The following is a 26,877-nucleotide window of genomic DNA, read 5'->3' as shown; positions in this document are numbered from 1 at the left end:
TGAACCCATAACTTTCTGACTCAGAAGCAGGAGTGGTTCTTATTGAGCCACATCTGACACAGGATAGGGTCTGTGAAACTGGCTAACCATAGTGTGGAAGGGGAAAGTATCCATCTTAAAGAAATAGAAATGCAATATTCATAGAAGAATACATAATTGCTTGGTGTCCTTATGTACCATGATATTAACTGCATCATCTGTGTGCACAGCATCTGAAACATCTTTTGAAACTTTTATTCATTCAGTAATAAAATCAGTACAATGCTTAAAAAAAAGGAATATTTCTTTGTAAAAGTGCATATATTCCTAAATTAAAGTTGCCTTAAAACAAACAGTGTAGAATCACACTCTCAATCATCTTTTATATTACGATCGTAGTTTCAGTAAAAACTCTTAAGTAACTGGTGTGTAAGACATTCGATTGTATAAGAGATGGTATAAAAACACGCATAAAGGTGCAGCTTATACATCCGTAAATTTGTGCATAAATTTTATCTTCAGTTGAGCAAGAAAATACTTGGCAAATTTTTAGAAATAGTTTTTTTGAAGTAGTAATCAACATATCAACATTTTTTTAAAATGACAATCATTGTAAATGGAATACAATCACAAATCTAACATCCCATCAATGTTTATAAAGTTACCCCTACCTGTTGTACACAAAGAGTACAGCAGACTAAACATCAAGGGTTGACAGTGGATAATTAAGCAGGCATTGTATGTTGGATGCATTTTATATCACACAGATTCAGATTTGTCCAATGAATGTGTAATGACAGGGGTGAAATTCCTCTTTTAATTTCTTTAGTCAGTTGCTTATTACTACTTTAACTTGTTTCTTTCATTAATAAGGAGAATTTCAGATCCTACTTCAAACTAAATATATTTGTAAAAGGAAATGAAAATGCTTGATAAACAGCAATAAAGAAGATTTTAATACATAACTAATTGGTAGTGACAGGTACAACGATCTAGGAATTAAGGTGCATATTTTAGTTCTGGACCTGTCAGAGGTGACAGTTGAGGAAGCTAATTTCTGTTGCTTGTTCCTTTTCAATAATCCAGGGCACAGATTAACGCCACCCCTCTCTTGATCCAATGTCTCTGTGTCTTCATGGTTGGTAATTCCACAGCAATGACATAATTGGTGGAGTGGCCAGTTGTTGATAGTGTACCTGAAATGAGGATTTTTTGACAAGCTAAAGTGTGCAGGTCACATCTGGAATATTTTGCCTAAAAAGGATGGAAAGTACTTGTTGTTACAAGTACTCTCTTTTACTTGACATCTGGCATAATATCCAAAGATTATTTAAAAAGGACACATGCATGTAACTTCCCGTATGTTACATATTGTCCAATGCAAATTTCTGTGTAAAACTTAAATAAAAGTATAAAGCCAGTTATTTTCAATGCAGAAAAAAATTCTCCAGAGTCATGGGCAAATTTTAATTTAATCAGCCCAGGGGGAAACCACTGGATCGATAGGGATGCCAGTTTTACACCCTAACAAAAAAACTAGCATTATATTGTGCCTTTAACACAATAAAACATCCCAACACACTTCACAGGAGAGTTATCAAACAAAATTTGACACCAAGCCACATAAGGAAATACTAGGACAGATGACCAAAAGATTAGACAAAAAGGTAGGTATGAAGGAGTCTCTAAAAGCAGGAAAGGGAAGTAGAAAGGTTTAGGGAGAGAAATCCAGAGCTTAGGGGGCAAGACAACTCAATGCATGGTTGCCTATGATGGAGCGATTAAAATTGGGGATGCGCAGGAGGCCAGAATTGGAAGAGTGCCAAGATTTTGGAGGGTTCCAGGGCTGGAGTAGGTTACAGAGATAGGGAAGAGTGAGACATGGAGGGATACAGACAGGCTGGTGAAATGGATAGACGTGTAGTTGAAATTTAATGCAGAAAAGTGCAAAGTGAAACTTTTGATAGGAAGAAAGAGGAGAAGTAACATAAGTTAAAGGATAAAATTCTAAAAGGGTGCAGAAGCAGAGGTATCTCAGGGTATATGTATAAAAATAAAAGTTTAGCCCAACGTCCTCAATTCTGGGCACCACACTTTAGGGAGAATGTGAAGGCATTAGAGAGGTTGCAGTAAAGATTTAGAGAATGGTTCCAGGGAGGAGGGACTTCAGTTATGTGGATTGGAAAAGCCGAGGTTGTTGTTCTGAGAACAATGAAGGTTAAGAGAATATTTCATAGAGGTGTTCAAAATCAGAGAGGAGTAGATAGAGAGACTTTTCCTATTGGTGGAAGGGTTGGGAACCAAAGGACAATTTAATATGACATACATGAGGGAAGGCTTTTTTTAACACAGCAAGTGGTTATGATTGGCTGAAAGGGTGGTTAGGGCTTTCGAAAGGATTTAACTCAGTACATGAAGGGGAAAAAAATGGGGCTGGTGAATGGGACTAACTGGATTGCCCTTGCAGAAAGCTGGCACCGGCTCAGTGGGCCATATGGCCTCTTACTATCCTGTAATCATTCTAAGATTCAATTTTCTAGGACGTAGAGGTTCCTCCCATGACAAGTACAGTGTATTTGAGTTTATCTTACCTGCTCGTGTGAGTGTTTTGTATATTGGACAGAGGTAAATTCCTTGCTGTGGTGTTTTACGATTTGCAGTTGGGATTAACCAGATCACAGCCATATCGGTGTAGAGCTCTTTGGGCCGTGATTCACCAAGCTGAAACAAAGCAGGCTCCCAGCGAGCCCCCTCCAAAAACAGACCATAGATGTAGCACCCAACTCTGGGACGATCCAAGTCGGAAGGTGCATTTTCAATTACCTGTGATTGTGGACAGTATGGATTAGATCAATTGATCTTCAAAAAAAAAGTTAGCCCATTATTTTCTTCTTTCACAATGAGTAAATAAAAGCCAGTGAGTTAGATACATACAGTCCATTGCTCCCTCTGCTCAGTCCTGAGAATATGCAGCAATTACAACTACAGAAGAATGACATGGCATCAGTTTAACCATTTATTTTCCATACCAGTTATCCACTGCACTTTTGTATTTTGAACAGGCTGAGATTGATTAAAATTGTATGCTTTCTCAGATTACCATACAATGCAGTGTACATGTTCCAGATAAACTATCTGCAGGTAAGCACACTGAGGTTCTTGAGCTATTTGGTACACTTGGATGAAATTGCATCTTTACAGGGCAGAGGATGTACCTTGATGGGGCACCTAGTTCAAGTAGGAAAGCTGGGACATGGGCATTAGCTTGTGCCGTGCTCACTTTGCAGTTTCAGTTGATAATCCAGCTGAAGAGCAACTTAGAAGATAAGTTTTGATTTATTTTTGTGGGGCTAAGAGGAACTAGATTGTTCCTTCAGGCTCCATAAGAAAAACCTGTGCCACTGCCACACTTGGCCACCCCTCTGGAGAACAGCTCCACCTTATGCTTTGTGGTGATGTAAGGTGAAGGGGATCTAGAGACAGTGGACTTCCATCAGGGAGGGTCTTGTTTTCTGCCTGCAGCTTGCTCTCAAGTTGTGAGGTCTCTCACCAGCACTATTGGGCCTGAAGGTCACACTGTCAAAAATCTAAGATCATCTTCTGTAGAATCTGATTTGGTTTCTGTTTCCTCCATAATTTTTAAATGTGGTCATGTCCTTCAATATATTTTTGAGACAAAACTTTGGATAGCACAGCTAGCCACACTGTGGCAAATTGCTACAACAGAAGTTTCTCTCCCACAGACCCCTCCCCCAAACTGAAATGGTATCCTAGTACCCTGAAGGTGACAAAACCACTGAACTACAAAATGCTAATGCCCCTGTGCCTAGGTTTTGGAATGGTGTCAGGGCATATCTACAGTACAGGGTAAAGTTCTGCTCATCCCAGGTCCTCCATAGAAGCCCTTGGAGAAAGTTCACAGCTAAGCTCAGCAACTCACACAAAGTCACTCCTGGGCTGACAACTTTGGTGACATATTCCTTCTTTTACATTTCTTGTTCCAATGTTTTCCATTAAGTTGCAAGAGAAAACCACAATTTATCAATGGGTGCAGATTGCAAGGTGGGCGAGGTGTCTCTTGGGACCTATGACTCCTTGCAAGTTGTTAATTGTGTTTAACAATATGCAGGTGGTGGACATCAACTGGGGTTTCATTTGTACGCCTATATTCTGAAACAGGCTTGGCCTAAATAGCCAAGTGGTTATGGTACTGGGTTTGTAACCCCAAGATCAAAAGTTCCCCGGTGCGGAAGGGGGTCGGGAAGGAGGAGGACCTCCTCGTGAACCTGCTCTTGGGCCTGGCCAAGTTGGCCATTAACAGGTCCAGGCAGCGGGCAATCGACGGGGGAGTCCCGCCCGATTGTTTGTCCCTCTTCCGCGGCTACGTTCGCTGCCGGATGTCCCTGGAGAGGGAGCACGCGGTGTCTGCTGACACGCTCGAGGCCTTCCGTGCTCGGTGGGCACCGCGGGGACTGGAGTGCTTTGTTGACCCCTTTAATCAAATTTTGATTTAAAGTTTGTAAGGTTCCTTTAAATTTTGTCCTTGGTTTTACAGCTGACCTGAATTAGGGGCTGTGCCTGATTTATCCCAATTTTGTTGATCTGGTTTAATTGGTTTCAATTTAAAAGATTATCAAGAGTTCAAATCTCACAATGGCAAAATATGAAACAATATAACTTCATCTGAAACAGATGGAAACAGGTTTGTACTCGAAAGAGTTATATTCTGAAACTGTGGCAGTTGAGTTAGAAAAATAAATTCTAATAAAATTGTTTAAAGATTAGCTCCAGTTCCATCCTTCACAAACCAGCTTTCTAGAATATAACACTAAAAAAGTGTACTTCAGATTTAGAGAAGCAAACCATTAAGAGAGTACGGAGGAGGAATATGGAAGATTTTCTTAAGCTACCAGTTAGTACCTATTCCGGCTTTGTCTTTATTATTGTCTTACTCAGTCACTACCTCACACAGCTGTGCAGTGCAGCCAGCAGTTTTGTATGTTACTATGCCTTGCTAGGTAAGCTCTGTTTCAAGGGTTGGCTGACTGCTGGTATTCTTAAGTATCTTCTGTGGCCCATCCAGGTGCCAAAGTAGAGGAGGTTGGAGAACCCACTGTGTCACTTACTTCTATAGTAATAAACATCAGCTTAGATAAATCCACTGTAAGGGGTCCAGTTTGTGAGTTGTAGGAAAGAGAGGGAGAGGGGGGCAGAAAATTCAGGTAGGGGTTGCAGCAAGCAACACCATCAGTTAAAGGGGATAGGGAATTAAAAGCTTACTGCAACAGATGGGAAGTGACGAGCATCTAACTTCTGAGGCTGAATTGGAAATGCAGCTGTTCCACATTAGAGGTTGGAAGGATGCTGTAGCTAAAGTTACAGGGAGCAGCAGCATGGACCATGCGAAAGGAGGGGACAGTGAGGGATCTCCATAATCTCAAAGACCCACCTGTCAGAAGTTTGACCTCACTGGATCAACAAAGATAAGTTGTTAAGTGAGTAACAAAAACACAGAGAAGCAAAGATTTATTCCTCAAAACCATCTTCCTTATTCCATGAGCATAGTCACTTGGCAGCATTTAAATTAATTGTCTCACATCTGTAATGTATGCAAACACATTTAAGTCTCACATCTTAAAGACTTGTTCCCTCTCACCTACTATTATTTTCATTTTTCCATGAATCCTGACTGATTATGACTGCAGGTTCTGGACACTGGAGCAACGAATTAACTTGATGCATTCCAAATGGCTGCAAGAAACTGTGTTTGTCATTGCAGATTAGCTTCACATTTACCGAATAGAAACCTTTGCAGCTCATATAGTTAGTGGAGTTTACATTTGGTGCATTCAATGAACATGCCTACAATGAAAAACCTCCTTGATCCCAGGGAATCCAGTAATTGTGAAAATTTTAATATCTCAATCATCGATGTTGGAACCCATTGTTGAATTTTATAAATTGAGATGACCTGGCAAAGAAGGCATTGTGAGGCATTGCAAAGCGAAGTAGCTGAACTGACAAAAATTAATTGTGGCTCCCTGGAATAAGCCTGTGGCATAAAAGATGAGAGGTGTGGCCACTTGCTGTGCAACAATCTGAGTTGTGTGTGCTTTGGTTGCAGATCTGACTGCAGGAGTGAACAGGCTCCTGCAAAGCCTCAATTCTGAAGCACAACCATCTGGGATAGAGCTCCAGGGAAAGAACAAACTTTCATTAGTATACCATAATGCCTTTCAGGTCAACACCAAGCACTTTACAATCATCTAAATACTTTTGAAGTGTAGTCACTTGTAATGTAGGGAAAAGTGGCAGCCAATAGTGCACGTCAAGTTCCCACAAACAACAATATAATAATAACCAAGTAATCAGTTTTAATGATGAATATTGAGAGAGAAATATTAGCCAGGGCACCAGGAAGCTCCCCTGCTCTTCCTTGAATAACTCTGAAATATTTTATATCCACCTGAGATTGCAGACCGGGCCTCATCCACGAGGCAGCAGTGCCAAAATTGTAGTGCTCCCTCAGTACTGCAGTGGTGACAGCCACAGTGATTCTTAATGCTTTCCAAAGATAATGCAGAATCTAAGGAAAAGCTTCCTGAGTGTAAGGGTGACTTTTTTCCCTGCTTTTTAACACATGATTTGAATTCCAAATAATGTCCAAAAGACTCCCCAAGTACTTAAGTTGAGCAGTGTCCCTAGAAACACCTTGACATTGGGGTCCTGGCAAACTGTGTCTTTAAATAGTGCGCACATTCCTAAGGGCAGTTGGGAAAGTAAAAACCGTAGAATTTAGGATAGCTGATGCGATCCTGTCCTAACTCTGCTGTTTGCAAGTGATTGCCACCAGAAGGGGATCTTCGATGTTCCCTGAAATTTCACAAAATATATGTCCAGAAGTTTCTACAGTAAAACCTTGGTGCATGTTTGCTCCCACAAAAATGCCTTGCTGGACACAGGATTTTGGGGCTTCTGTGTACTTGATAAGCTATGACAATTTTTTGAAAGGCTGCACTCTGATAGATTGCTCTCATTATACATGGCATTTAATCCAATCACTACTGCCTTGGATATTTCATATGGTGAGGGTGAAGGAAATTGAAGATTTAGTACCATTGTGAGAATGAACAAACCAATGCCTGTACATATGGCTATCTCTGGTATCTGCTCACGGTCTTTTGATATGTAAAACTGGGCTCCCCGATAACACAAGGATGTCTGAGTTCAAGTCTGCTACATAGGGAGGTCCCAGGTTTATCTGACTCGAACTCAAGTTCTGTCGAAGGGTCATGAGGACTCGAAACGTCAACTCTTTTCTTCTCCGCCGATGCTGCCAGACCTGCTGAGTTTTTCCAGGTAATTCTGTTTTTGTTTTGGATTTCCAGCATCCGCAGTTTTTTTGTTTTTATCTGTCCTCTATGCTGACTAAACTGATTGCAAATGCAACGTGGTTTGGGGTGATATGATTTTTGGAGGTGATAATATACTTGTGTTCAAATCCCCCAACTTATCTGTAAACTCCTCCAGCACTACAACCTCCGAGAACTGTGTTCCTCCAATTTTGACCTCTTGTGCACCCTTGGTTTCTTTGCCTCATTACTGGCAGGTATGCCTTCAGCTATTTAAGCTCTGGACCATTGACATCCCCCTCCTCCTTTAAGACACTTCTTATTAACCACCTCTTTGACCAAGCTTTAGATCGTAGGCCCTAATGTCTCCTTATATGGTTCTGTGCCATGTTTTACCTGAAACTCCTACCATGTCAAAGATGCGATATAAATGCAAGTTGATATATATTTGGCCCCAGTGCTGTTGGGTTAGAAAATGGAAGATAATTGTCCAAGATTTCTACTCATATAATCAATGACCTTTGCTGCATCTTTCCATCTCAGCCCATCCTCAGCAGAAACAATTTGTCTGATGAAGAAGCAATTAGCTGCACAATGGGTTTGAGTGATGGTGCTTGCTCAATTATAATAGAATAACAACAACAACCTGTACTTATATAGGGCCTTTAATATAATAAAATGTCACAAACACTTCAGAGGAGTGTTATAAAGCAAAAAATTGACACCAAATTACTTAGGGCATTATTCGGTCAAATAACCAAAAACTTGGCCAAAGAGATAGGTTATTAGGGGGCGTAGTAAAGGAGGAAAGAGGGGTAGAAAGGCAGTGAGGTTCAAGGAGGGATTTTAGGGCCTAGGCAACTGAAAGCATGTCCATCAATGGTGGAGTGATTTCAATCCAGAATGATCAAGAGGCCAGAATTAGATGAGCACAGATATCATGAAAGATTGTAGGGCTGGAGAAGGAAAGAAAAGGCCATGGAGGAATTTGAAAACAATGATAGGAATTTTAAAATTGCGGCGTTGCCAGACTGGAAATCAATTTAGGTCACCAAGCACGGGGGTGATAGGTGAACAGGATTTGGTACGAGTTAGGACACAGTAACAAGGTTCTGGGAAAGTTCACGCTTACGGAAGGTACAATGTGGAAGGCTGGTTTACTCAAAGGCACAGATGGGGAAGTGGAGGTGGATAACATTCAGCTGCACATATACAGCATTCACTTAATATTTAGAAAAATGTTATCAAAACTGTAAAGCAAGAAGATGGTTATGGCTATTTTAAAATATTTTGCTGGTGGAATAATTAGGAGCTGTGATCAAATGATCCTGCAAACCCCAAGTCTGGATCTTCATTTAATTTTAATCTGGAAATATTTGAATGCTTAATACTATCAATCCATCCTTTTTCTTTTAATTTCTTCATTTTCTAAATTTTTATGCTGATCAATGTGAGGTTAACACTGGAGAATGGAAAGTTTTCCATTTCTGACCTTAAAACTAATTGACTGTGGCAATGGATTGCTGTTTTAGCTCTGGTGAAACAGCTACAAACTCCACCAGGGCCAAGTGTTCTAGAATTTCCACTTAGATTTTGAGCAAATAGTCCACCTGACTGTTAAATAGCCAGAGGTTCCAAGGGGGTGGGACTCATCACTCACCTAGATTAGGTATAGCTCAGATTAGATAGAGTAAAGCTACCACAACACTGTCCTGTCAAACAATTCCAGGGCAGATGCAGCAGAGGTTAGATACAGAATAGAACTTCCTCTAGACTGTGCCATCACATACCCAGACCAGTTAAAGCACAGTTAATTGCAGATGAAAGCTCTCTTTACACTGCACCTATGAGATACCTACGTCAATTAATTCATTTTGATGCAGATAAAGTTCCTGTTACACTGTCCTATCAAACACCCCTTGACCAGATAAAGCCCAACCAAATCCCTTTATTCTACCCCTAGCTCTAGGGTGAGGGTATTTTGTCAAATCATGCCCTTCCTGACAGCAATAATCAGACATGTGAACTATGCCCACACTCTTGCTTTTTGCATGTGATTACAATTAAAACTTATCAAGTGCCGCTGGCGTGCAGGGGAAACACATGCGATTCTGCTGTGGGAGGTGATTTTCGGTGATGAAACCTGTTGTCAGCAGACAATGTTCCAGCTAGGGTGGGTTGTAAAAGAGTCTTCTGGTCAAACATGGATGCTCTGCATCACGGCCAAAACTTTCCTATCCAACTTCATTGCTGTTAACATAAGACTTGTTGAGAACACAAAGGTGGCATGTGTGCTTTTAAAAAATAAACTTTACTTGTAAATATTTCACTTTATTCAATTGTGCATCATCATTATTTGTTGAGACTAAGTCAGAATGCCAAACGTACTGGCATATCTCATGGTTGGCATTGATGGTTACAGGGGAGTTAGGGACATTTCTTAATTGTGGAATAAACAGTGATTTTTTTTGGTTCACTCTTTATTGAATGTTCATGTTAGTGCCCAGTGTTCTAGTCTCCTCTCTGTGGGACATGGCTGAACTTGCAGGCTCAGCTGGCCCTCCTTTCTATGTTTTGTAAAGAACATTGGCCAAAATCACTCTCAGCTGGGATAACTAAAATGTTATAGATGAACTGAAAGCCCTGTAAGGATTCTGACAGCCAACACCCCTGAGATAGACCAACGTTTGGACATACTGACACTGCCCTTTAAGCTCCTCATCTTCTTACTTCGACTGACTGTTCCCAATATCCCTCCCCCCACCATACCCAGGATGCCGGCACTCCCTACTTCATTTTTCCGTGCCTCCAACCCCACGTTCTGTCCTCCATTCAATCCCTGTTCCATTCCTTCATGCCCCCAACCCCACGCCACACCTCTGACTACCACTAGTGACTCCCCTTGCCAGTCCCGAGCCTCCATAGAAGCTCCCCATTCTCCTGCTCCCCTCCCTTGTGCGGGAGGAAAACCACTGACTTTATGCACAGCTGCACAAAAATGACTGGTGCACGCCACCTTCAAACGAATGTGCACCGGGTGCCACAAGAGTCTCATGTGCTGCTGACTTTATTTTGAGGGTAGGATGAAATTAAAACTTTAAAGTTACATCTTAACTCCAAAAGAAAGAGTATTCATGGTATACAAATGTATTAGAAGTATGAAGCCGCCACAAGCCGGCATGAGGTTTGACATGTCGCAAATGCGCAGCTGACTTTATCTCTGCTGTCAGGAAGTCAAAATTTCAGCTCCCACCTAATTAAATCACCCTGTTAAATCCTGCTCTTGCAGGTTCCATAAGATACCCCCTAATCCTTCAAGAGCATCCCCTACTGGGACCCTTATTGCCAAATAGCAGAGGAGACTTTTGTTCTTCTTCTTCAGGGTTGAATTTGAGCTCAGGACTCAGTGGTGAAAGCCCAATATATAAACCATGGTTCTACTTAGTTCCTTTCCTTGTTTCTTACCTTAAAGTCAAAGGATATTGTGTCAATAGAGATAACCGACTGTCTTGCAAAGTTTTGGAGTGTCCCTGTTAGAAATGCTTGTGGGAAGAAAAATCCACTGATCCAGAAGGCATCTGGAATCCCATGATTAATCCATTTTTGTAGGAACTCAATTCTTTCAAGAAGATCCTCTACCCATGAGGCCAAGGGTTTCAGCGAAGGATACGCCTTGAAAATACAGACACTGGGTATCAAGCTGGAGCTCATTGGTTTTTTTGCCATTTTAGCATCTTCCATATTCAGGTATTTTAAAGCAAAAATGTCCCTTTGTGCATTTATCTGGGTTACTTACTTAAGGATAAAATAGTAAAAAATAATTTAAATTTATATAAGACTTTTCTTGTTCTCAGGACATCACAAAATGCAGACAAGTAATAATTCTGAAGTGTAGTCACTGTTGTAATGTAGGATCCCCAAAAATAGCAATGAGCTAATAAACAGATAATCTGTTTCAGTGATGTTAGTTGAGGGATAAATATTGGCCAGGACACCAGGGAATATTTCTCTCTGCACTTCTTTGATTAGTACTTTGAGATCTTTACATCCACCAGAAAACAACGACAGGCATCAGTTTAACACCTCATACTAAAAATAGTACTTTCAACAGTCCAGCATTTCCTGTGTAATATACTGAATTGTCAACCTGGTTTATGTGCCCGGAACCTTGGAGTGGGGCTTCACCCACAATCTTTGCCACCAACTGAGCTACAACAATGAAATAACAACTTGCACTATACGAACAATATTTTTAACAAGGACAATTAGGAATTGGCAATAAATGCTGGCTTTGCTTTTGACGGTCACATCACTTTAATGAATGAAAAAGAAAACAGTAAAACCTCCCAAATTGCTTCAGAGGAGAGTTTTCAGACAACATTTGACATTGAACCACATAAAGAGATAATAAGTAAAGTGACCAAAAGCTTGACGAAAGAGGTAGGTTTTAACGAGCATCTTAAAGGAGGAGAGGTGGACATAAAAACAGAAGGTGCTGGAAATACTCATCAGATCTGGCAGCATCCGTGGAGACAGAAATAGAGTTAATGTTTTGAGTCAAATATGGCTCCCCTTCAGAGAGAGGTGGAGAGTTTGACTGAAGGAATTAGAGTTTAGGGCGGGACAGCTGAAAGCATGGCAACCAATAGAGGGGCTGTTTTTTATTGAGAAAAATACCTGTTGGAGATGGTGATTGTAAGTAGTCTATGGTATTTCTAAGTACTCTATGTAACTTTCTACTTGTCCTAGTGTTCCCAAATCGTCTGGGTAAGGTGTCCCCAGCTATTCTTGGAATGGCTCCTAACTGGCCCAGGTATGGGGCTATTAAAAGCATTAGGTAAGTGTTCCTAACTGTCCCAGATATGGCGTTCCAAAATGTAGTAGGACTGGTGCTCCCAACTGTTATAGGTATGATGTTCCTAACTGTCCTAGGTATGGTGTTCCAAACTACACTAGCTATGGTATTTCCAACAGCTCTGAGCATATCATTCCCAACTGCCCCTAGTGTAGTGTTCCTAACTACTGTCAGTTTGATGTTTCTAACTGGTCTAGTTAAAGCGTTAGCAACTGTGCTGAGTGTTCCTAATTGCTTTAGGTATGGGGTTCCTAATTACTACAGCATTCCACTACTGATCATTCTAAATATAGTGTCCCTAACTGTGCCAGTTAAAGCCTTACCAACTGCACTAAATTGGTGTTCCTAACTGCTCTTGCAATTTGTTTTTGAATGTTGTAGTTATGATGTTCCCCGTTGGCAGAGGCACTGTATTCCATTTATTGGTATATTAGTCTTATTGTTCAGTTTCACAGTATTGATACACATGCAATATTTGAAACAGTTTATAAAGCATGCACATATGCATGGGTTGAGGACATCTTATTCTGAGTTAAGGCATTAACCATTGGGCCTAGTCCAGTCTGTGGGGACTTGGGCCTAGATTTTTCCTGGGCTCAGGATGACTTGAGATTCCTTTAAAAAAGGTGGGCGGGTTCCGATTCTGGGATTCCTGACCCTGTTCCCAGGCATTTCTGTTTCTTTTAAGGGTGTGAGCTGGTTCGGATCAAAGGCCAGCATCCTGCACTCTCAACCTGGCCAACTCCATTGTGGGACAGGCATGTCTGAGTCCTCCACAATTTTCATGGAGTTGAGCCAACATTTCAAAGAGCCGTGGTTCACAGTACCTCAGAAGTGCCGTGAAATATAGTCTGCAGGAGGGAACTTTGTGAAAGGAAAGTTCCAAAGGTCCTCTTTATGGTCCTTCATGTCCCCCGTGCTTAAGCTATGGTATTTTCATGAGCACATCTGAGGCTAGGAATCCTGCGATGAGTAACTCACCTCCTGACTCCACCATCTACAAGGCACAAGTCAGGCATGTGATGGAATACTCACCACTTTCCTGGATGAGTGCAGCTCCAACAACGCTCAGGAAGTTTGACACTGTCCAGGACAAAGCAGCCCGCTTGATTGACACCACATCCACAAACATTCACTCCCTCCATCACCAACACACAGTAGCAGCAGTGTGTACTATCTAGAAGATGTACTGTAGGAATTCACCAAAGCTCCTTAGACAGTACCTTCCAAACCCACGACCACTACCATCTAGGAGAAGGACAGCAGATAGATGGGAACACCACCACCTGGAAGTTCCCCTCCAAGTCACACACCATCCTGACTTGGAAATATATCGCAGTTCCTTCACTGTCGCTGGGTCGAAATCCTGGAACTCCCTTCCTAACATCACTGTGGGTGTACCTACAACACATGGACTACAGCGGTTCAAGAAGGCAGCTCACCACAACCTTCTCGAGGACAACTAGGAATGAGGAATAAATGCTGGCCCAGCCAGCGAAAGCCCACATCCCCTTAATGAATTAAAAAAATCTTCACTACACACTAGGTAGAAGCGATGAACTCTAGTGACAGTAGGATGAGTTAATTATTTTTTTTAAAAAGGCATTCATTCATTATAAAAGCTTTTACTACAGCCCAATAAAAGTGTAAATCATTCAGACCCTTTAAAGTTTCAATAGCAGAAACTGGAAGCACTTGAAACCTGTATCTTGTATGAATAAACACTATAAAACTAACAGAAAAGATCAGGGAGCCAGAGTTGTTAATCAAGCAATGTTATCTCTGAGGCTCAGATGTTTCAATAGACTAAAGGATGTCTGGGCTCTTAGCGAAGCCTCAGTATGTATTCTTGGCTGAGAGCCAAGAGCTCCATTAGAGCACTAAAGTACCTGATTGCAATTACCTGTGGACTTTGATTCGGTTGAATAGTTCTTTAGTAAAATTTATCTGACATAATTTGTGACTTAACCTGTGTACGTTGTGTAATCCAGACTGAGCAGGAAAATTAAACTGTTTAAAATAAGACAAATCATAGAGAAAAAGTGATATAAAAAAAACCTATTCTGGCACATCCAGGACAGACACCAGCTGCTGACAATGAAAAACAATAAGTATGGGTCCCAGAAAGGGGCATGGAGTTTCCACCAGAGTCCAATCAGCAAATTGCAGCCAGATTGTGATGCATACTGTGCTGGTTTTGCTGGGGTGGCGACGCTGAAATATCTATGCCAACTCATTTGCATAAACTGACCACAATATCTTCCACAAATCAACACAATGAAGCAGCGTAATCTATTTGTCATTGATTTGTGACAGTCGCAGGGCATTCTCTGGTAGCGCAGAGAAGTGGGATTGCCAGGGCATTAGTCATTCTTTAACTGACTGGTCTACTACTCTTGGTATCAGGTTTAAACATAGATTAAGAGTCAAGCTCTGACATAGAACTAACAACCTTCAAGTAAGTTAGACTATTTTGTTAAGCAGGAAACACACTGGTAGTGGTAGTTATCTAAAAGTAATTCGTTCAATTGGCATTAATTACTGTAGCAGGAAGCTAGTGACTCGACAGAGGGTCTATATAAGAATCCGGCTTTTCAAACTGCACATTCAGTAAGCAGCGCATGAGGAGACAGGAGACTATGCCTGAGGCAGAGACTGAATGAGTAGCAAATTAGGTTCACGTGGGAATTCAGTGCACGGGGGAAAGAGGTGCTTTAAGTAATGTTTATTGCAGCTCATGACGTGTATTAAGTGTTAGTTGGATTTATCAGTATTAGTAAGGTTTATCAATAGTTGTAAGGTTTATAAGTTAAGGCCAAGTAAAATTAGTATAAGTAAACCCAAGTAAAATAAGGTTAATGTAAATGAAGTATTTAAGGCATGGCAGGGCAGCTCGGTCGCATGTGTCCTGTAATATATGGGAAGTCATGGACGCCGTCAGTGACCTAGGCGACGACATGCACAGGAATTATCACCAGCTGCAGAAACTTGGGCTCTGGGTTTCAGAACTCCAGTGGAGTCACTATGGCGCATCTGCTGAGGCTGAAAGGTATGTGGATAGCACATTCAGAGAGGTGGTTACACTGCAGGCTCAGGGCATGGAGGTAGAAAAGGAAAGGGTGACCACCAGGCAGTCCAAGAGATCGAGACAGGTAGTGCAGGAGTCCCCTGAGGTCTCACTCGCTAATTGGTTTTCCAATTTGGATGCTGGTTCCTAGGAAGAGTGCAGTCAGAGCCAAGTTCGTGGCACCACAAATGACTCAGCTGTACAAGAGGGGAGGAAGAAGAAGGGAAGGGCAATAGTGATAGGGGATTCATTAGTTAGAGGAAAAAACAGGTGCATCTATGGTCGCAAACATGATTTCAGAATGGTATGTTGCCTCCCTGGTGCCAGGGCCTTGGATATCACTGAACGGCTACACAGCATTCCGGAGGATGAGGGTACAGAGCCAGAGGTTGGGATGAGGTCCTGCGGACTGAGTTTAGGGAGTTAGAAAAGAGATTAGCAAGAAGGACCTTAAAGGTAGTAATCTCTGGATTACTCCCAAGGCCACTTGCCAGTGAGTATAGAAATGGGAGAATACACCAGATGAATGTGTGGCTGGAGAGATGGTGCAGGGAGGGCTTCAGATTTCTGGGGCATTGGGGCCAGTTCTGGGGAAGGTGGGATCTGTACAAGCCAGACGGTCTATCCTTGAACAGGACTGGGACAAATGTCCTTGCAGGGAAATTTGCTGGTGTTGTTGGGGAGCGTTTAAACTACGTTGGCAGGGGGATAGGAACCTGAGGGCAGTTCCAGATAGGTCAAATCCAGACCTGGGAGCCAGAGTCAGAAAATTATTGAGTGCCTCTGCAAGATAAAAAAAACAAAGGTTAAAAAGTGTACAGCACAGGAATTTGACAATGTTAAAAGGTATATATTTAAATGCAAGGAGTATAGCAAACAAAGTCAATGAGCTGAGGGCACAGATAGACACATGGAAGCATGATATCACTGCTGTAATGGAAATGGCTTAAAAAGTGGGGAAAAATTGGCAGCTCAACATCCCTGGATATGGGGTGGATATCAGACAGGATAGAGAGGGGGCTAAAAAGGTGGAGGTGTAGCATTATTGGTTAAAGAATTAATTGAGAGGAGACTAAATGAGTCATCAAATGAGGCCATGGGTTGAGCTCAGAACTTAAAAAGGGGCAACAACACTATTGGAGTGTACAATAGACCCCCAAATAGTGGGCGGGAGATAGAAGAACAAATATGTTGGCAAATTTCTGAGTGCAAAAACAATAGGGCAATAATAGTTGGGGACTTTAACTACCCTGGTATTAATTGGGAAATGAACAGTGTGAAGGGCACAGAGGGCACAAAATTCTTAAACTGCATTCAAGAGAACTTTTTTAGCCAGCACGTAACAAGCCCAATGAGAGGAGGAGCAATTCTAGATTTAGTCTTAGGAAATGAAGCTGGGCAAGTTGATAAAGTAGCAGTGGGTGATCATTTTGGAGATAGTGACCATAATATAGTTAGATTTAGCATCAATATGGAAAAAGATAAAGATAGAACAGGAGTAAAACTTCTAAATTGGGCAAAGACAAATTTTACAAAGCTGAGAGCTGATCTGGCGAAAATGGACTGGTTACAGCTACTTGAAGGGAAATCAGTGACCGACCAGTGGCAGGCATTCAAAAGCAAGATTTTATGGGCACAGTGTAGGCATATCCCCACAAAGACAAAGGGAAACTCTGTCACTAGAAGGGTTCAAAATTAATAAGGAGGAAATATTAGATAAACTGTTGGTACTTAAAGTTGACAAGGCACCAGGACCAAGCTATATCCAAGGATATTGAAGGAAGTGGGAATGGAAATTGCAGGGCCACTGGCCATAATCTTTCAGTCTTCCCTAGATTCAGGGAAGGTGCCAGAGGACTGGAGAATTGTAAACATTATGCCTCGTTCAAAAAAGTTTGTAAGGATAATCCCAGCAATTACAGACCAGTTTAACTTTAGTTGTGGGGAAGCTTCTAGAAACAATTATTCAGGATAGAAGTGATAGTCACATGGAAAAATATGGGTTGATTAGGAAGAGCCAGCATGGATTTATAAAGGGGAAATCATGTTCAACCAACTTGGAATTTTTTTAAAGAGGTAACAGAGAGGGTTGATGAGGGTAATACAGTTGATGTGGTATACATGGATTTTCAAAAGGCATTCGATACAGTGCCATACAACAGACTTGACAAGTTATAGCTCATGGAATAAAAGGAACAGTAGCAACATGGATACAACATTGGCTGAGTAATAGGAAACAGAGGGTAATGGTCAATGGATATTTTTTGGGCTGGAGGGAGGTTTGTAGTGGAGTTCTCCAAGGGTCGGTATTGGGACCCTTGCTTTTCCTGATATATACTAATGATATAGATCTTGGTGTGCATAGGATAATTTCAAAGTTTGTGAATGATATGAAACTTGGAAGCATTCTAAACTGTGAGGAGGACAGTATAGAACTTCAAAAGGACATAGACAAGTTGGTAAAGTGGGCAGATGAAGTTCAATGTGGAGAAGTTGAGGTGATGCATTTTGGTAGGAAGAACATGGAGAAACATATATAAAATAAGAGGTACAATTTTAAGGGTATGCAGGAGCAGAGGGACCTGGGTGTACGTGATCATAGATCATTGAAGATGGACAGGTGGAGACAGCAGTTAATAAAGTATACAGTATCCTAGGTTTTATTAATAGGGGCATAGAGTAGAAGAGCAGGGAGGTTATGCTGAGCTTATACAAGACACTAATTAGACCTCAGCTGGAGTTGTGTACAGAGTTCTGGGCACCACATTATAGGAAGAATGTGAACGCATTGGAGAAAGTGCAGAAGAGGTTTACAAGAATGGTTCCGGGGGATGAGAAACTTAAGTTATGAGGACAGATTGGAGAGGTTGGGGACTGTTCTCCTTGGAGAAGAAAAGGCTAAGAGGAGACTTGATAGAGGTGCTCAGAATCATGAGGGGGCTGGATTGAGTGGATAGGGAGAAACTGTTCCCACTCGTAAAAGGATCGAGAACAAGAGGGCACAGATTTAAAGTGATTTGCAAAAGAAGCAAAGGTGATGTGAGAAAACTTTTTCACACAGCGAGTGGTTTGAGTCTGGAATGCACTGCCTGGAAGTGTGGTGGAGGCAGGTTCAATTGAGGCATTCAAGAGGGCATTAGATAAGTATTTAAATAGAAACAATGTGCAAGAGTACATGGAAAAGGCAGGAGAATGGCACTAAGATTTCGCATTCGGAGAGCTGGTGCAGACATGATGGGCCGAATGGCCTCCTTCTGCACTATAACAATTCTGATTCTGTGGGGTTACTGCCAAATCTAGAGCCCCTTGGTTATCTAGAAGTAGGTAGGGTAGAAAAAGCAGGAAAAGAAAGCTTATGACTGTTACAAAGAAATTAATATGTTATAAAGCCTAGAGGAGTATAGAAAATACAGGGTTGAAGTAAAAAAATGAAATCAGGAAATTGAAGAGGGGGTATGAAAGAATATTAGTAGGTAGCATTAAGGAAAACCCAAAGATGTTTTATCAGTACAATAAGAGCAAAAGGATAACTAAGGAAAAGGTAGGGCCTATCAGGGATATACAAGGTAACTTATGCGTTGTTGCAGAAGAGTGTTGGTAAATGGAATTAGGTAGGTAGGTCAGGTGTTTCTCACGTGTCAGTGCAGACTCGATGGGCTGCACTGTGATTCTGTGAAGACGTGGGCAGTGTTCTTAATGAGTACTTTGTCTCTGACTTCACAAAGGAGATGATGCAGACATTCTAGTTAATGAGAAGGGGTGTGACATATTAGATACAATAAGCATAACGAGAGAGGAAGTACTGGAGAGACTGACATCATTGAAGGTGGATAAATCACCAGGGGCAGATGGATTGTATCCCAGACTGTTAAAGGAAACCAGGGAGGAAATAGCAGATACCTTGAGGATCATTTTTCAATCCTTATTAGATACGGGCAAGGTACCAGAGGACTGGAGGTCTGCGAACGTTGTACCATTATTTAAAAAGGGTGTGAAAAGTAGGCCAAATAATTATAGACCGGTCAGTATGACTTCAGTAGTGGGCATATTATTATAATCAATTCTGAGAACCAGGATAAATTGTCGTTTACAAAGGCAAGGTTAATCAGGGATAGTTAATATGGTTTTGTTAAGGGAAAGTCATACCTTACTAAATTAATTGAATGTTTTGAGGAAGTAACAAGGAAGATTGAGGGTAGTACAGTGGATGTGGTCTACATAGATTTTAGTAAGGCATTTGACAAGGCTCCACATGGCAGGCCGGTCAGAAATGTCAAAGCCCATGGGATACAGGGAAATGTAGCAAGTTTGATGCAAAATTGGCTCAGTGACAGAAAACAAAGGGTAATGATCAATGGATATATTAGCGAGTAGAAAGCTGTTTCCAGTGGCATTCCACAGGGCTCCGTGAAGGATCCCCTGCTTTTTGTGGTAAATATTAATGATTTGGACTTAAATGTGGGAGGCATGATTGGAAAATTTGCGGATGACACAAAAATTGGTCATATAGTTGATAGTGAAGGGGATAGCTGTGGACTCCAGAATGATATGAATGGTTTGGTTGAGCGGGCAGAAAAGTGGCAAATGGAATTCAATCTGGAGAAGTGTGAGGTTATACATTTGGGGAGGCAAACAAAGCTAGGGAATATTCAATAAACAGGAGGATATTGAGAGGAGTAGAGGAAGTGAGAGACCTTGGAGTGCATGTCCACAGGTCCTTGAAGGTGGCAGGACAGGTAGATAAGGTGGTAAAGAAGGCATACGGAATGCTTTACTTTATTGGGCGAGGTATTAAATACAAAAGCAAGGATGTAATGCTGGAACTGTATAAAACACTGGTTAGGCCTCAGCTGAAATTTTGTATACATTTCTGGTCACCACATTACAGGAAGGACATAATTGCTCTGGAGACAGTACAGAAGAGATTTGCAAGAATGTTGCCAGGGCTGGAAAATTGCAGCTATGAGGAAAGATTGGGTAGGCTAGGGTTGTTTTCCTTAGAAGAGGAAGCTGAAGGGTGACTTGACTGAGGTGTACAGAATTATGAGGGGCCTAGACGGAGTAGACAGGGAAGACTTGTTTCCCCTAGCAGAGGTCAATTACCAGGGGGCACAGATTTAATGTGATTGGTAGAAGGATTAGAGGCGATATCAAGAAAAAAGTTTTCACCCAGAGAATGGTAGATGTTTGGAATTCATTTCCCGGATTGGTGGTTGAGGCAGAAACCCTCTACTCATTTAAAAAAATGCATGGATCTACACCTGAAGCGCTGTAACCTGCAAGGCCTCGGACCGGGTGCTGGAAGGTGGGATTAGAATGGGCAGCTAGTTTTTTTTCAGTCGGTGCAGACATGATGGGCTGTGCCATCACTTTTCTATGGTATTAGATTTTAATTGATTTCAATTGACTGACTTCAAAATAATTTTAAAAGGGGTCAGGCTTCAATTGACAACTGGTCACTGCAGGTCAGGTGATTAATGCTGGGTTCATGTGACCGCAGGTGCCTGTGCACCTGAACTTTTGGTTGTAATGTAATGAACATACCTGAATGGTTGTAATGGGCTGAAACTCACTATCCTGACTTGGGGACTTGGTCAGCCATACAGACGTTCCAGGCCCACGTCTGAGTTATCAGAGAAGGCAGAGATCACCTGATCACACAGATGACCGATTTCTTTTTGGGGAGCATCACCCAGACATTGTTTCTCCATAGGACAACAGGAATATTTGACTTGTAACTGTTGAGCAAGTGATGAAGAATTCTTGTTCCCTATACCATGTTTTGATGTCAATCCAGTTCAGTCTTACCTATAGTGAAATGGTAAAGCTATTACCTTGGCATTCCAGAATTCTGGGACACTGTTGTTGTACAGACTGTCTGACATTAACTCCAGCTGCAAAGACATTACAACTAGACCCTTCAGTGCTTTCAGAAGATCATTAAGGCTTTGTACAATAGTCTGCAGCAGTCGATTGTATCTGCAAAACAACCAAAATAGAGAATATTATTCCGAATAGTTAGAAAATAATAAGTTAATTGCTATATTCCTGGATACTTCTTTGAACTATTAATCCAGAATAGACAAGCGGAAAGTTAGTTGGCTGATGGATCTTCTATTGCTGGCCTACTGAACAGCATCAGAAGAGGGGGCATATATGAAGAGCAGCACGTTTTGAATGTAACATTACCACAGATAACATATTTCTGTGGAATTGTAGAACAGCTGTGACAGCATTTGAAAAGTAAAGAGAGGTTACTTTTTCTGGTGGGACCGATTAACAGAACTGCTACATTAAGTCTAATGAAACATTAATAATTCTGAAAACATTAGCTTGTTTTCCAGTGTTGAGATAAATTTAATTGGGTTGCCTGCTTTACATTTTGCAGTTCTTCCATCTCTTAATATCAGAACATATTTACTATCAATCAACATAAGGTCTAGATGCAACACCAGGAACACTATCATAGGTCCATCCTGCTCCGCCTTTCTGTTTGCCCTGCAGCTCTGGTAGTAGGGATAATTTTCCACTTGACGTAACTGGTGATTTTAGTGTGGAACAAATAAAGAAGAAAGACTTGCATTTATATAGCACCTTTCATGACCTCAGGATGTCCCAAAGTACTGTACTGCCAATGAAGTACTTTTGAAATGTAGTCACTGTAGTAATGTAGAAAATGCAGCAATTTGCATACAGCAAGGCACTGAAAATAGCAATCTGATAATGACCAAATAATCAATTTTTGTGATGTTGATTGAGGGATAAATATTGGCCAGAACACCCATGATCTTCTTTGAAATAGTGCCATGGGATCTTTTAAGTCCACCTGAGAGAGCAGATGGGGCCTTGGTTTAATATCTCACCTGAAAGACAACACTTCATGTGTAGTATTCACTTAGTACTGTACTGGAGTTTAGTCTAGATTTTCATGCTCAAGTCTGACTTGAAGCCACAACTTCTGGCTCAAGTGAAAATGGGATTGGTGTGGACTTCTTCCTTGTGTAGGTCAAGAGTTGACCCTGCACTGTTTCTGCTCTCTCCACTGCAGCAAGCAAATCCTCATATTTTTTTACTCTTTCAAGGGAAGTGAGTGTCACTGGCAAGGCCAGCATTTGTTACTCATCTCTGATTGTCCTCTAAAGTGGTAGCGAGCCACCTTTTAAACCGCTGCAATCCATCTGGTGTAGATACACCTACAGTGCTGTTAGTGAGGAAGTTCCAGGATTTCGACCCAGCGACAATGAAGGAATGGTGATAGTTCAAAGTCAGGATGGTGTGTGGCTTGGAGGGGAACTTGCAGGTAGTGGTGTTCCCATGCATTTGCTGCCCTTATTCATATGATGTGTACTGCTACCATTATGCGTCACTGGTGGAGGGAGTGAATGTTAAAGGTAGTGGATGGGGTGCTAATCAACAAGCTGCTTTGTCCTGGATGAAGTAGAGTTTTTTTGAGTGTTGTTGGAGTTGCATTCACCCAGGGAAGTGGAAAGTATTCCATCAAACTCCTGACTTATGCCTTGTAAATGTTGGACAGGCTTTGGTGAGTCAGGAGTGAGTTACTCGCTGCAGAATTCCCAGCCTCTAAACAGCTCTTGCCGAAGTATTTACATGATTAGTCCAGTTAAATTTCTGGTCAATCCTAACTCCCTGGATGTTGATGTTGGGGGAATTCAGCAACGGTAATGCCATTGAATGTCAAAGAAATATGGTTAGATTCTCTCTTGTTGGAGATGATCCAAACATGTTCTGCCACTGTGTGGCACAAATGTTACCTATTAAGCCCAAGCCTGAATGTTGTTCAGGTCTTGTTGTAGTATCTGAGGAGTCGCAAACGGTACTGAACACTGTGCAATCATCAACAAACATCCTCATTTCTGATGGAGAGAGGTTCAACGATGAAGCAGCTGGAAATGGTTGGACTTAGGCAACTACCCTGAAGAACTCCTGCAATCATGTTCTGGGGCTGAGGTGAATGGCTTCCAACAACCACAACCATTTCTGTTGTACTAGATATGACTCCTTCAATTTTTCTAGGGCTCCTTGCTGCCACAGTTGGTCAGATGCTGCCTTGATGTCAAGGGCAGTCACTCTATCCTCATCTCTTGAGTTCAGCTCTTTTGTGTTTGGACCAAGGCTGCAATGGGGTCAGAAGCTGAGTGGCCCTGGTGGAATCCAAACTGAGCAGGTTATTGCTGTGCAAGTACCTAAAGTTGTCACATTCTGTGTTCTGAACTGTATTTCTTTATTCGTGTGTGGATGAAGCTCATGGAACATTTCTGCATTTGCTATCGGTCTCTGTCAGGTACATGGCATGCTGTCTACTGACAATAGAAAATGTTGGTGTTTACACAGGCTCCATGAGGTCCAAATTCCAGGATCCTGCACTGAAGATTGATATTAGCTGGCCCTCCAGACAGCCAAATCCTCTCCTCCATCATCTGCTCTTGCTCATGTAGGCTTGTAGCTTGTGAAGGTGCACCCAGCTCAAATTTATCAGCTGCTTCCCATGTCGTTGTATCTGCTGGTGCTTGCTCGGGATGAGTGAGTGATACTAAGTATTATGAAGCATTGGTTGCAGCTCTCTCTTTGGGGTCATCTACAGAAGCAGGAAAATAGCACCTGAAAAGTATTCTCTTAGCCAGAGTTCCATAGTGTGCATCATGGAGTTTTACTGTAGTGAGTGAAAGAATGGAAGAATAACAGGAAAATGATCGTGTTAACGCTGCTCTTCAGAGAAACCTCCAGATTCACACACCTAGTTTCTCATTGTGACCATGTCAAACATGACATGTTGATAAAAATTGATGGATCCAAATTGAGACACCAATCTGGATGTCTGCACACTTCTGCTATGCACTACTTTGTCCTGCAAAAAAGCATAGATGAGATGCTGCAGAATTTTTAGAAGTATATACTTGTAAGTGCTAACCCTTTGCTGTGTTACATTGGACTTTGTGTGTGAATAAATGACCATTCATCTTGCAGGATAGCTATATGGTAAGCTTCTTTTGTGGAGTTATGTTTTGAAGTGGTCATAGAATAACAGTTAAGTTTTATCTAACTATAATGAGGTATGCTATGCTGCAGCTCAGACCTGCGTGAAACAGTTGCTTCAGAGGGCTTATCTTGCAAGCTTTAATTAGGGTTTAGCTAGTTGAAAAGAAACTTCTGGCATCTGATATATACTTTTCCCATCTACTTGATATAATGCAATGTTGGCTAGCCTTGCTCTGTCTGGTTTCCGAGGATATTAACTATTATTGTGACCTGATTCCGTATATAGACAAGCACATTCAGTCTATCAGCCACCTCTATATAATCAGCAAACACATTTCTTTGCAGAGGAGGGTGCCCAAGAGGTCACAGAGTAGAACTTTTCTTTAGAGCATTTTGTATAAAAATTCTAAATTTTCATCATCAAATTGAGTTGACCTGTCCCTTGTTGTGTCATCCCATGTACAGAGATGCTGTTGCTTTTTGCCACCCCAACTCTGCCACCACCCCTGATATTGGCAAGAAAAAAAAACTTGCATTTAGATAGCACTTTTCAAAAATTCAGGATTTCAGGAAGTCAAAGCGCTTTACAGAATATATACATTCCAATGAGAAAGAAAAATCCCAAGGGCCCACCATCCGTGGTTAACTAAAAAAAAGTTAGACAGTCAGTATCAAATTTAAGGAAAAAGCATATCGTTACGTAAAGACGGGTGGTAGGGGTCAGAAAATTGGAAAGAATATAAAGAACAGCAAAGAATGACAAAGATTAATAAGGAGGGAAAAATTAGAGTATCAGGGAATGCTAGCTAATAATATAAATTTGGATTGTAAGAGTTTCTATAGATACTTAAAAAAAAAAGAGTTAACAGAGTGAGCATTGATTCTATCGAACGCACATCTGGGGAATTGAAAATGGAAAGTAGGGAGATGGCGGATGGATTAAACAGGTATTTCACTTCAGTCTTCACTATAGAGGACACAAGTAACATCCCAGAAATAGCTGTAAATCAGGAAATGGGAGGGAGCAACACAGAAAATTACCATCACCAGAGAAGTGATATTGAACAAATTGTTGGGGCTGTGGGCTGACAAATCCCCAGGTGTGGATTGACTTCACCCTAAGAATTTGAAAGAAGTAGCTAGTGAGAAGGTTGATGCATTGGTTTTAAAATTCCCTAGATTTGGCAAAGGTTCCATTAAATTGGGAAACAGCCAACATAACTCCTTTATTCAAAAAGGGAGGGAGACAATGCAGGAAACTACAGGCCAGTTAGCCTAATATCTGTCATAGGGAAAATGTTAGAAGCTATTATTAAAGATATAGCAGGGCACTTAGAAAAATTCAAGACAATCAGGCAGAGTCAACATGGTTGTGTGAAAGGGAAATCATGTTTAATTTATTGGGGTTCTTTGAAGGAGTCACATGTGCTGTGGATAAAGGGGAACTGGTAAATGTACTGTACTTGGATTTCCAGAAGGCATTTGCTGAAGTACCATATCAAAGGTTATTACAGAAAATAAAAGCTCATGGTGTAGTGGGTAACATATTGGTATGGATAGAAGATTGGCTAGTTAATAGGAAACAGAGTTGGCATAAAGTCTTTTTATGGTTAGCAGATTGTGAAGAGTGGTGTGCTACAGGGATCTGTGCTGGGGCCTCAACTTTTTACAGTTTATATAAATGACGGGAACAAAGGAATGGTGGCTAAACTTGCTGACGACACAAAGATAGGTCGGAAAGTAAATTGTGAAGACGATATAAGGAGGCTACAAAGAGACAGATAGGTTAAGTGAGTGGGCAAAGATCTGGCAGATGGAGCATAATGTGGGCAAATGTGAAATCATTCATTTTGGCAGGAAGAATAAAAAAAGCTTATTATCTAAATAGTGAGAGACTGCCAAACTCTGAAACTCAGGGATCTGGGCGTCCTAGTGCAGGATTCACAAACGGTTAGTATGCAGGTAATTAGGAAAGCTAATACAATGTTATTATATATTGTGAAAGGAATTGATTACAACAGTAGGAAGGTTATGCTTCCGTTGTACAGGGCATTGGTGAGACCAATTGGTGAGTATTGTGTATAGTACTGGTCTCCTTATTTAAAGGAAGATGTAAATGTCTTGGAAGCAGTTCAGAGAAGGTTTACTGGACTAATACCACGAATGGGCAGGTTGTCTTATGAGGAAAGGTTGGACAGGCTAGGCTTGTATCCACTGAAATTTAGAAGAGTAAGAGGCAACTTAATTAAAACATTTAAGACCCTGAGGGGTCTTGACAGGGCAGGTGTGGAGAGGATGTTTCCTTTTGTGGGAGGATCTAGAACTAGGGTTCACTGTTTAAAAATAAGGGGTCGCTCTTGAGAGAGATGAGGAGAAATTTTTTCTCAAAGGGTTGACGGGGTCTTCGGAACTCTCTTCCTCAAAAGGCGGTGGAAGCACAGGCTTTGAATATTTTTAAAGCAGAGATAGATAGATTCTTGATTAATAAGGGGATGAAAGGTTATTGGGGATTGGCAGCAAAGTGGGGTTGAGATTACATTCAGATTAACCATGATCTTATTGAACGGCAGAGCAGGCTCGAAGCCAAGTGGCCTACTCCTGCCCTTAATTCTTATGTAAGTACTTTT

At 41.3% G+C, this 26,877-nt stretch overlaps 1 protein-coding gene across 1 annotated transcript in view; it reads right to left on the bottom strand.

The window, feature by feature from the left end:
• Positions 1-948: 948 nt before the first annotated feature.
• The window catches only part of dnah1 (dynein, axonemal, heavy chain 1), a 524,711-nt gene continuing 498,782 nt past the window's right edge, over positions 949-26,877 (bottom strand). The window contains exons 74-77 of the mRNA XM_041191637.1: positions 21,088-21,232; positions 10,797-11,003; positions 2,571-2,802; positions 949-1,175 (exon numbers count right to left, since the gene is read on the bottom strand). Of these exons, the coding sequence (XP_041047571.1) occupies positions 1,054-1,175; positions 2,571-2,802; positions 10,797-11,003; positions 21,088-21,232 (706 nt within the window). The 3' untranslated portion in view covers positions 949-1,053. The remainder of the gene's footprint in view (positions 1,176-2,570; positions 2,803-10,796; positions 11,004-21,087; positions 21,233-26,877) is intronic.

This window comes from Carcharodon carcharias, chromosome 7 (genome assembly GCF_017639515.1).
Source record: "Carcharodon carcharias isolate sCarCar2 chromosome 7, sCarCar2.pri, whole genome shotgun sequence".
Taxonomy (NCBI): Eukaryota; Metazoa; Chordata; class Chondrichthyes; order Lamniformes; family Lamnidae; genus Carcharodon; species Carcharodon carcharias.
Note: the sequence above shows the minus strand (reverse complement) of the source record. Positions and strands in the feature narration are given on the sequence as shown.